This window comes from Mercenaria mercenaria, chromosome 14, assembly GCF_021730395.1.
Source record: "Mercenaria mercenaria strain notata chromosome 14, MADL_Memer_1, whole genome shotgun sequence".
Taxonomy (NCBI): Eukaryota; Metazoa; Mollusca; class Bivalvia; order Venerida; family Veneridae; genus Mercenaria; species Mercenaria mercenaria.
In genome coordinates this window covers 15,096,618-15,109,247 of record NC_069374.1, presented here as the reverse complement: position 1 = coordinate 15,109,247, position 12,630 = coordinate 15,096,618, and the positions used below count along the sequence as shown (strand labels likewise).

The following is a 12,630-nucleotide window of genomic DNA, read 5'->3' as shown; positions in this document are numbered from 1 at the left end:
ATATGCAATGGTGTAAGATTTGATTAAAGTAGCGTGTTACATTTTATGAAATTTTATTCGCTGAATTCTTCAGAGGATAGTATCTTTTCTGCTGTAAAAAGGACATAAACTCATACGTGTTTTGAAATGTGTTTAAACCTCTAAACAGATAACACTAAATTTCACATTTGATCAGGAAGAGATTACACAAAAGTACTCATTTGAACATAAAATTGATCATCATGTTCTGTTTTGTTTAGTTCACTAAGTCTAAAGTTGCAAATATCACGGATTCATTTTGATATGTTTTTACTGTATCTCATTCACGAAATAAACGTGCATATGTCTCTTTATCGCTCTGAAGCCACAATCGTGACTTAATGAATATAAGCACAAAATGTTTTTCAGTAAACACCACAACACATACAGACACAAAATCAACAGAAATTGTGCCTGAAATATAAAATGAAGACCGTTCTTGGAACGTGACATTTCCTATACGATCTTTATCATCATTTTGTCTTGTACCATCGCATTAGTTTAAACGTTAGCACTTTGAGGCGTTTGTCTGTAACATCTGCTTACATAGAAACATATACACGTACAGTCAAACCTGTATTAAAGAACACCTCTGAACAGAGACCACCTGGCTCTAAAGACCATATGTTTTGTTTCCAATTTTAACATTTACATTGTATTTTAACCTGTGAATAAAGACCACCTCCCAATAAAGACCACATTTTGGCTCTCCCAAGGGTGGTCTTTATAGACGGATTTGACTGTATGTTGCTCAAGCCATCTTAAAATTGTTGGTGGTTAAATATTCTGATGAAACTAAAATGAAATTTGATTAAAACGATATCGGATGCTTTTCATGACGTCACATACAAATACGATTTCCTGCTGTATATACATTCTAATAAAAGACATATATCAAATCGGAAAAGAAATTTAACAAGAACACGAAACATTAATAGCGGTGTATATATTGTTGTTTAGATAACTGACATCTACAAAAATGCATAGACAAAAATAAAACAGTAACAGAGAATAAGGACAAAACAAGCATATAATAGAGCACAAAGGAAAGAAACTAATGTATGAATTTACAGTTATCCGCGTTACACCGTATATCGGATAACTATTGTCCAATCGTAGCTGCATTACAAAACATGTAGAACTAGTTTTGGTATAGCCAAGGGCGTGGTATTATGCTATATAGTAAATAGAAGTAATAAGGAGAGTATTTAGTTCTAGCGATACCTGTCTAGAGTCACCTTCTACTTTTCAACATGGACAGTGAAATGGAGAATATGATACAGGATAAAGTTCAGCAGGCATTTACGACACATAAAACAGATATATTGTCGAAGATGGAATCCATGTTCGATAAGATAAGTGAAAATTCTAACAGTTCTCAATTAAATAAAATATCTGGTATTGTGAAGTCGTCAGTTGGACAAAAGAACAATTTAAAGTTAATGAAAGTATTTCATTAAAGTTAGATGAAGCATCTGAATCCAAGAATTTGCAAGAGGCACGCTCAAAAATCGCGGAAGGTAATTGTTTTATACATATAGTTGAACGTCTACATTTGAAAGTTCTGCTTCTTTTATCATGTACATAAAATTTGTTTAAGCACGATAACGAGAATATCCCAAGTATATTTTAAATAATATCAATGAAAATTTAGTGCATTTGCACTGCAAATTGCAGAAATAAGTCTTATATCCATAGATATACATCTCTGATGAATTAGATGGCTCTGTACTGTAGTGGTTAGTGTGTTGGCTTTGTAAACCAGAGGTCTTCATTTCGATCCCCGAACGGGGTAAAAAAAATTCATTTAGAAAAGAAATAAATAAATAAATAAAAATCTGGAGTGACTTGCAGAAACCGAAACATCGTAGTGGTTTTTAGCTCGACTTTTCGAAGAAAATGTAGAGCTATTGCACTCGCCCCGGCGTCGGCGTCGCCGTTGGTTAAAGTTTTTGATAAAGTCAAATATCTCTGTTACTATCAAAGCTATTGACTTGAAACTTAAGATAGATATTTACTATCAAAGTCTGCACCAAAAGAAACAATCGCCATAACTCTGGTTTGAATTTTGACAGAATTATGCCCCTTTTTAACTTAGAATTTTTGGTTAAAGATTTTGATAAAGTCAAATATCTCTGTTACTGTCAAAGCTATTGACTTGAAACTTAAAATACTTATTAACCATCAAAATCTACACCAGAAGAAACAATCCCTACAACTCTGATTGAATTTTGACAGAATTATGCCCCTTTTTAACTTAGAATTTTTGTTAGAATTTTTGATAAAGTCAAATATCTCTGTAACTATCAAAGCTTTTGACTTGAAACTTAAAATACTTATTTACCATCAAAGTCTACACCAGAAGAAACAATCCCCATAACTCTGTGTGAATTTTGACAGAATTATGCCCCTTTTTGAACTTAGAATTTTTTGTTAAATTTTTTGATAAAGTCAAATATCTCTGTTACTATAAAAGCTTTTGACTTGAAACTCAAAATAGTTATTTACTATCAAAGTCTACACCAGGAGACACAATTCCCATAACTCTGTTTGAATTTGGACAGAATTATGCCCCTTTTTAACTTAGATTTTTTTTTAAAAAAATTGATAAAGTCAATATCTCTGTTACTATTAAAGATTTTGACTTGAAACTCAAAATAGTTATTTTCTATCAAAGTCTACACCAGGAGACACAACTCCCATAACTCTGTTTGAATTTTGACATAATTATGTCCCTTTTTAACTTGGAATTTTTTTACTGGCAAAGCTCTTATTCAGAGTCAAGCATTGAGAAAAGTCGAGCGCGCTGTCTTACGGACAGCTCTTGTTTATTTGACAATAAATATAAATTAATGATCATCATAATTACGTACATACAAATGTTATTTTGCAGCGAAGACCATGATAGCACACAGACAAAAGTTAATAAGATTGGCAGATTCGTCCGAGCTAGGTTGGAAACTAGTAACTAAATACGAGTCGGATCCTCTAGCCATTGATTCGGACAACGAAAAGCGGATATATAAAGCAGAGGCACGGGCCAACCGTAAAGCCAAAGCAGAAAAGGTTAAGAGACGATCCCAGTTTAGGACAGCGCCTTATCGCAGGATCGAGCCTAGCAGAATTGAACAAGGCACCCGCCAACAAACACAAAGTCAGCAAAATTCAAGACGTTTGTCAGGGTTATGTTTCGCTTGTGAAAAGTCAGGTCATTGGAAGGGATCACAAGAATGCCCAGTGACCAGTACTAACAATAAGATATTAAGTATTTATTGTTGCAAAAAGTTCGGAAAACTTTTCAGGTGTCACAAAATATTTAGAGCAAGAAACAAAAGGTGAGAATCTTTCGAAAAATAAGTTCGATAGTATGTCAGATTGCTATCTGAATTCCGGAAATGAAAGAGATCAAAAACAGGTAAAATCACCAGTAGGTAGGCTGAAAGAATGTTATGCCGAATGGGAGAGCGCAACTAGCAGTCTATTTATTAAAAATGTTGTAAAAGAAGGTTACAGACTTCCTTTTAAAGAAGTACCTAGCAGGGCCGTGTTAAAGAATAATAAGTCGGCTAGAGAAAATCCAGAATTTGTTCTGAAAGAAATTAAGAGTTTGTTAGAGAAAGGTGTCATATCAAAAACAGAAAATGTTCCACATGTAGTAAATCCTTAAACTGTAGCATATGGTAAATCCGGAAAACCCAGATTGGTCCTAGATTGCAGACATATTAATCCGCATTTGCACTTGTTCAAAGTCAAGTTTGAAGATGTTAATGTAGCTAAAGACATTTTTGAGAACAGTTCTTTTTTATTTACATATAATCTGAAAGGCGCATACCATCACATTGATAATTTTGAAGAACATAGAACATATTTAGGATTTTAATTTTCTGTAGGAAACGATGAAAATGTTTATGTTTTCAATTCCTTGCCATTTGGAATTCGAACGGCAGGTCATATTTTTACGAAGCTTCTGAAAGTCGTTGTAACAGTTTTGCGAAAAAACGGTCACCGGGTTGTATTGTTTTTAGATGACGGTATAGGTAGCAAAAGAGATTATGAGACAGCAGTTATGTCAAGCAAAAATGTACAAAGCACAATAAAGACATCTGGTTTCCTTTTCGCAGACGAGAAATGTCAATGGCGACCGTGTCGGTCGCCATTGACATTTCTCGTCTGCGAAAAGGAAACCAGAAGGTCGTATGGCTAGGTCATGTGATTGATATGAATAAAAATTGGTTATTCATAACGGAAGAAAGAATACAGATTTTAGAGATAAAGATAAAATCACTTATTTTGCAGACAGCAGTTATGTCAGCAGCAGTTATGTCAAGCAAAAATGTACAAAGCACAATAAAGACATCTGGTTTCCTTTTCGCAGACGAGAAATGTCAATGGCGACCGTGTCGGTCGCCATTGACATTTCTCGTCTGCGAAAAGGAAACCAGAAGGTCGTATGGCTAGGTCATGTGATTGATATGAATAAAAATTGGTTATTCATAACGGAAGAAAGAATACAGATTTTAGAGATAAAGATAAAATCACTTATTTTGCAAATAAGATTGGACAAATACGGAATAGTCCCTGTCAGATTTTTAGCTTCAGTAGCAGGCCAAATAATCTCTAAGCAAAGTGTAATCGGTAATAAAGTGAGATTATATACAAGAGAGTTGTTTAAGTGTATAAATGCAAGAGCTACCTGGAATACGCCGGTAAGGGTATCAGAACAAGCGGTTGGAGAACTGCTTTATTGGAAAGAGAGAGTAAGAACACTTAATGAGAATGGTGCAGATTTAAAGTACTTCTGTAAGTCTTTTAGAGTGATTTTGTCTCATACGTGGATGCGAGTGCCACGGGGAACGGAAGTTTACTAGAACAAGATAACTCAAGTTCATATTCCAGTTGTATTAATGACAATACATTTTCCCCGGAAGCGGAATTGGAAGGTAAGTGTAACAGTGAAAATGTTACAATTAAGAAAGCATTAGCTTTCCCGGAAGTGAAAGGATGTGTTCCACCGGATGTGGAAAGAGAAATGATAAGCATATCCCCGGAAGTGGACTCAGTAGAGAAAAATAGTTCCCCGAAAAAGCAATTCTCGAGTCGTTGTACTGATAGTGATGGTTGGGAAATATTTGACCTAAAATGGGGAAGATACATCATAGACAGGTTTGCTTCTAATTTGAACAATACATGTAAGAGGTTTAATCCGAGATGGTGGGTACCAGGTACAGAAGCTGTTGATGCTTTACCGCAGAACTGGTCACGTGACATAAACTGGGTAGTTGTTACGAAATGTTTAGTAAAATCTCTTGAAGTAAATGCTAAATGTACATATATAATACCAAAATGGACAAGTGTGCCATATTGGTCTTTATTGATAGACAACAGAGGAAATTACAAATGCTTTATTAGACAAAGTATAAACCTAAGTAGGTCAAATGTTGTTAAAATGGGAAATGAGAACCACGGACTATTTTCGCGTTATCTATTAGCATTTGATATGATAGTCTAAAATATTGATGTGTGTTACATGTAAATGATATAGACTGTAAACATTCATATATTATTATCAACAGGTGTTGGCTTTAAGAATGCTCTTAAGCGGAAGTGCGAGGATGCTGGGATTTCTGCGGAGGCTCACGATTCTACTCTTAACAAGATGTCAAATTATTTACTGCAGTCTAGAGCGGACAGTACAGTTACAAGATATAAAAACAACTCTTACACTCAATTCGAGCTCTATTATCAGGAAAACGATTTTATTTCCATGCCAGCTCAACCTATATGTGTAGCGATGTATCTGACTCAACTACTTGATAAGAGAAAATCAGACACTGTAGTTACAGCAGCATTTTATGTTATAAAGTGGGCGCAAAATTTAAATGACTGTAATGATCCTACAGAAAGTAAACTGGTGAAAACATTACATGACACTGCAAAACGGATTGCTTCAAAGCCAGTTAACAATAAGGATGTAGTTAGCAGCGAAATGTTGCAAACTTTATGTACAATTTTTGCTGAACGTACAGACGTTGTAGATGTAAGAGATCTTTGTATATTAACGTAAGGTTATTCAGGGTTTTTAAGGTTTAATGAAATCAGTAATTTAAACTGCAATGATATTGAATTCAAAACAGATCATTTAGCTTTAAAATAAGAAAAAAGTAAAACGGATATATGTAGACAGGGAAAGAAGTCTTGATTTCAAAAAGGTTCATCAGTAGCTTGTCCGTATTCGCTTTTAAAAAGATATATGCTTATATCAGATTAAGAAAATAATACAGAGAATTTTTTGTTTAAACCCGCTTATAGAACAAAAGGCAATGCGTCACTCATAAAGAAAAACAAGAAACTGAGTTACACACGAGGAAAAGAATGTATAGTAAAATAGCTTAGAGTTGTCGCTCCTGATCTTACGTTAAGTACGCATACTTTAAGGGCTAGTGGAGCAACAACAGCCGCAAACACACCCGGTGTGTCTGACATGTTTAAAGCGGCACGGTCGTTTGAAAACCGACCAAGCCAAAGATGGCTATGTTGACGATTCTTTAGAAAAGAGGTTTTTCATTACAAAATCTTAAAATCTATGATTGAGTAGAAACGTGATTGAATGTACTAATTGTTTCTGGATTTTTTGAAAAGATCCTCTAGTCTATAAATTAATCTTGCACCAAGCACAAAAGTGTTTAGTTTTTTGTTGTAGAAGTTACTGTAAGGAAGCTGAGAAGGGACTTTACAGTTATCCGCGTTACACCTTTTAGCGGATTACTGCTGCATTACAAAATATGTAGAACTAGTTGTGGTATAGCAAAGGGCCTGGTATTATGCTATATAAATAGAAGTAATAATGAGAGTATTCAGTTCTAGCGAGACCTTTCTAGAGTCACCTACTTTTCAAAAAATCCAGGTTGTTTACAATTTAAGAGAAAAACATGCATAATGTATCATTATTACGGGGGGTTTCAATTTTAATGTGTATGGAATGAATTTCATATAAATGAAATAAGCATCAGAATGTTTTAGATATTGCTTATGCATATGAAAGTGTTTCATTCACGTAATTCAGCGGTTTTCAGTTTATCCGAGTATTTATTTGAATATTTAATTTGTCTGAATGTTTCGACCTGTATCATGTACATTTTTCATTTAAGAAATAACGAATGTAATAGATCAAGGAAGTCGGTGGGTGGAGACACCTTTCTGTTTGCACCGTTTGGATATCACTACCTTCCCCCCTCCCCCTCCAAATATAAATAAATAATGAAAAAAAAGGTGGGGGTAAAAAAGATATGTATATAGGAGTTAGGGGTTAGGCAGCCGTTTCGCAGTTTCCCGACTTTCCTTTAAAATAGTCCTGTCAACAAAAAGAAATAGACTCAGTGAAAATTATAAGGTTGTGTAACAAAAGAAATTGTTTGTTTTTATACAATAAAGAAAATATTTCATTTTGTAGAATATAATTATTGTGTTGTATCACGTGGACATTGTTACAATAGAATCTGATTCTGAATAAATTAATCTCGCACCATGCACAAACGTGTTTAGTCTTTTGTTGTAGTAGTTACTGTAAGGAAGCTGAGAAGGGACTTTTTTTTAACTTCACGTAAATATTTAGTTGACTTACATGGCGTGTCATAACAAGGAAGCAATATACAATGAAATAAACTGAAACAATTCCATGTTTTCCATCTTGAAACTGTTACTGATATGATAGAGTAAGGAAGTTAAATAAAATTAGATATATGATATGCCCATTAGTAATGAAAGTATGTTGTTTGAAACTGTTGTTTTATATGAGTAATTCCGTAACGCGTTTGTTTTTATTTCCGTGTACATTCATGTGTCATGTATTCTTCATGTATTCATTCATGTTGAAAAGCTGGGTAATTGTTATTCTATTTTGAAACCCTTCTAGAGTTCACACTCAAGACCGGGTGAAATCAGATCGTTAGGGCATACTTACATGTTTTACAATGTCGATGAAACTCCCGTCAAATTCAATCATTTAATCACAGAATTAGGAGAAACGCCTTTTAGCGTGCAATATTATCACCTTAGCGCAAAACGTGAATAACTTCTCTTTTTCGCTGAGGTGACGATACACAATTACACCCAGAATATTAAGCAATAATTATCGCGATTTCGAACCCGAATGCATTTTCGTTAAGACTTTCAAACTTTTGTTGTTAAATAACCGTGCGGCTAAGTACATATCGATAAAGAAAACCTTAGAATCGTTTCGCCCTCACCTCAACAATTTAACATTTTCTTTTATTATTAACACAGCACATGATTAAATTGCTAGCACAGTAATATAACAGAATAACTGTGTATTTAAATGACCAGAAATCAAATTCTAATGTGTCTAGGCAAAGCTTAAATCAACACAACGATATTATGTTGACATCACGTCGACGTGATATTTAGCGTCATTTACGCATCAAGAAATAGCGGCTTCAAATTTGATAAAATATTTTACTTAAAAACATGTTTAAAACGAAATGTTACAGAGCATAACTGTCTTAATTTAGGCACACACGGAGTTAGGTATACAGATCACGGGGTCGTGATTTCAGTCCCGGGGCAAAATGTATGCTCTCTGTGACGATTTGATTACAGACATTGTGTCTGAAATCATTTGTCCTCCACCTCTGATTCATGTGGTACAGAATCCAGGTTAGATTGACTGCCGTTACATAACTGAAATACTGTCGAAAACGGCGTTAAACCCCAAACAAACAAAATAAAAAACAAATTAATTTATTTGTAAAATATAAAACATAATTATATACAATACAATACAATACAATACAATACAATACAATATATACAATGATTTCCGCATATCGTCAGTGCTGTACTTGAAACCTTCCTCATCTTTTAAACTATTGAAGTCGCAGGAATTATTGGGCGCATACCTATAGAGATGACAGTTATCAGTTTCTTGTTTTCTATGGTGACAGACATACTTGACATCAGCTGATCGTCTTTTCCTGGAACGTATTTAAGTATTCCGATAATAACAAATTTCAAAATTCGTAATTCACCACTTATGTGAGGCTGACATCTTCTGAACTAAAATGAAAAAAATGTGTTATGTTCATAAAATCGAATTTCAACAACTTATTACTGGATACTCAGGTTACTGGTTTCATAACCCAAACCCGACATTTGTTAAGTTAACAAACTACATGTCAAGGACGCTATGAAAGGCAATACTAAAAGCAAACTTGGACTGACCTCCTGTCATCTGATCTATTTCACCGCGCATTTAATGGCCTGTTTTTATGCAACGGCATTAGGTACATGCGTGTAATGGTTCTTTAGGTTTTTGCTGTTCGTAAACCTTTTCACGAGCATTCATGTGCGGTTTGTTACAATAACTTTCACATCCCTGTCGTTTTAGCCAGGTAATGTCACAGTTGTAAGCGATATCATTTCAAATAATAACTTACCTGCAAATGAAGAAAATGAATGCTGCTGTTTCAGCTAATACTGCAAAAATTAAAAAAACCGACAACAAGATGTAAGCAGCTGGGCCATTGCCTGCTTTTCCTTTAAATATGAATGGTATAAAATATACATTCCTTGTCTGTGCCAGACATGCATTTCTTTCTCGTCAAAAAAAAAAAAAAACAACATAATTTATAAGGCCTAAAAAAACAAGGAAAAATATCAAACAGAGAATGCCATGTTCCAAAAAAGGCAGCCTCCCCAAAACGAAATCCACAGCACGCAGAAATGCACACTACAAACACACACTCTCGCATACAAAGCAAACACACGAGGACAAAACGAACAAATAAAGGAACACAGCGGGGCACCGCTTTGGAATGGTCAGTGGCAAAAACACAACTGGGGAGCTTAAACCGGTTTATGGTGCGCACCCAACCTCACTTTTACCCCCACCATGTTCCAAAGACACGGGACAGTGTAAATAAAAGTTATCCCCGCCAGGTGATTCTCTAACACACGTAATGGAAACAAAAGGGCATGGCATGTAAAATACAAAAATGTTCCTGTATAAATATATAAAAAGCAAACCGTAAGAACCAAAAACGTATGTACTCAATGCCTAAACCACGTCATATGTAACACATAGCTCTCGTACATGTATATCATAAAACTATGTTAAAGCCCCGAAAAACAGATAAATATATGAATATGTGTTGAGGTAATTTTAAAAGTTGATTGATTTGAATAACTGAAGGCAATGTTTGAATGGGAAAATAGCTGATAATATTTTTTTCCTGGCCATATAAAGAATGTAGTGTAAACAAAGCCTCTGAGGGGTTAAAACCCTTGTCTAGGGATAAGTTATATTAGTATCGGTTGTTTTAATCCCCCACCACGAGTGGTGGGAGGTTATAGGAATGGTCTCCATCCGTCCGTCCTTCCGTCTGTCCGTCCGTAACATTTCGTGTACGCTCTGTATCTCCTAAACCCCTTGAAGGATTTTCATGAAACTTGGATCAAATAATCACCTCATCAAGGCGATGTGCAGAACCCATGAGTCAGCCAAATCGGCTCAAGGTCAAGGTCACAACTGAAGGTCAAAGGTTTGAGCTTCCATTTCGTGTCCGCTCTATATCTCCTAAACCCCTTTAAGGATAATCATGAAACTTTGATCAAATGATCACCTCATCAAGACAATGTGCAGAACTTATGAGTCAGCCATGTTGGCTCAAGGTCAAGGTCACAACTCTAGGTCAAATGTTTGAGCCTTCAATTTTGTGTCCGCTCTATATCTCTTAAACCCCTTGAAGGGTTTTCATGAAACTTGGGTCAAATGATCACCTCATCAAGACAATGTGCAGAACGTATGAGTCAGCCATGTCAGCTTAAGGTCAAGGTCACAAGTCAAGGTCAAATGTTTGAGCCTTCCATTTTGTGTCCGCGGTGTATCTCCTAAACCCCTTGAAGGATTTCCATGAAACTTTGGTCAAATGATCACCTCATCAAGACGATGTGCAGAACTCATGAGTCAGCCATGTCGACTCAAGGTCAAGGTCACTACTCTGGGTCAAATGTTTGAGCCTTCCATTTTGTGTCCGCGGTGTATCTCCTAAACCCCTTGAAGGATTTCAAGAAACTTTGTTCAAATGATCACCTCATCAAGACGATGTGCAGAACTCATGAGTCAGCCATGTCGGCTCAAGGTCAAGGTCACAACTCTGGGTCAAATGTTTGAGCCTTCCATTTTGTGTCCGCGGTGTATCTCCTAAACCCCTTGAAGGAATTTCAAGAAACTTTGTTCAAATGATCACCTCATCAAGACAATTTGCAGAACCCATGAGTCAGCCATGTCGGCTTAAGGTCAAGGTCACAGCTCAGAGTCAAATGTTTGAGCCTTCCATTTTGTGTCCGCTCTATATCTCCTAAACCCCTTGAAGGATTTTTATGAAATTTGGGTCAATTGATCACCTTAACAAGACGATGTGCAGAAATCATGAGTCAGCCATGTTGGCTCAAGGTCAAGGTCACAACTCAAGAAAAAGGTTTAAGCCTTACATTTTATGTCTGTTCTGTATCTCCTAAACCCCTTGAAGGATTTTAATATGACTTGGCTGTAATCTTCCCCTTATCAAGACAATGTCCTGAATTCAAAATTCACCCCTGCCAGCTTAAGGTCAAGGTCACAACTCGAATGTTTAATGGTTCCACCAAATACCATCAACCCTTTCACTATCCATAACAGTGGCGGGGGATATAGCTGTCTTTCAGACTGCCTTGTTCTTAATTATTGCTCTAGGACTCAAAAATAAGTCATTAAACTCAATCCACTCATATGCCGGACCCCTGTGCATCAAATATGATAGAATGTTTCTTCGCGCATATATGCCACCAATTGGTAGGTCGTCACGCTCCTTTGTTCTACACACCAGGACCGGAAATGTTAACATGTTTTGCGGAATAATTCAATTAGGGCGCAAATGATTGCGAATTATTTTGCACAGCGAATAACCAATTCATTTTGTGTTTCAATTAATCAAGACAGTTGTACTATATGACAGTTAGTTTTAAACATGCTTTTTTTTCAGTTAAGTATTTGATCAAATTTGAAAGTGCTATTTCTCGATACTTGCATGTCACAGAATATCACGTCATCGATACTAATATATCATAACATGCATTTCTATCACTAAACAAAACAAGATCTCATCGAAACAATTTTAAATTAAATTTTGAAAATGCACTTGCCCAGAAAGCAGTGAAAATAAGTCATAATACAGACAAGCAATCTAAAGTAATTCCAAGCTTCCATCTTGATATGTTCCACCTCTGATCTCAAGATTATTTTAGCCGCACTGTTAGTAAGTCAAAAGTTAGGATACATGAGAAATTATTCACTGAAATGATTATTTATGAAAACGGAAATCAGTGAATAAGATGACATATATTTTTTCTGAGTAATAGCAGTGACAATGCAAACCATAAAATATGTTTTAGTCATAAGGTTTCAGTTGTGTTCCACTTCTTCATGAAAATGATAATATTTTTACACAGTAAAATTTGATATTTCTAATAAATGAGTTTCCGTTTAAAAGCAAACTCTAAGAAATAGTAGGAATTTATTATAATAGTTAAAAAACGTAATACTCTCCGCAAGCAAGG

General features: G+C 35.4%; 1 protein-coding gene across 6 annotated transcripts in view; it reads right to left on the bottom strand.

Annotated features, from left to right (window-relative positions):
* LOC123526445 (WSC domain-containing protein 2-like) overlaps positions 1-12,357 on the bottom strand; it is a 66,650-nt gene extending 54,293 nt beyond the window's left edge. For 3 of the 6 annotated variants that reach the window (XM_045305590.2, XM_045305595.2, XM_053522975.1), the window contains exon 1: positions 12,217-12,357. In XM_045305590.2, the coding sequence (XP_045161525.2) occupies positions 12,217-12,280 (64 nt within the window). In that variant the 5' untranslated portion in view covers positions 12,281-12,357. Of the gene's footprint in view, positions 1-7,978; positions 8,178-8,846; positions 10,095-12,216 lie in introns of those variants that run through there. The other 3 variants (XM_045305592.2, XM_053522974.1, XM_045305593.2) reach the window with 3 other exon arrangements.
* Between the last annotated feature and the right edge of the window lie 273 nt (positions 12,358-12,630).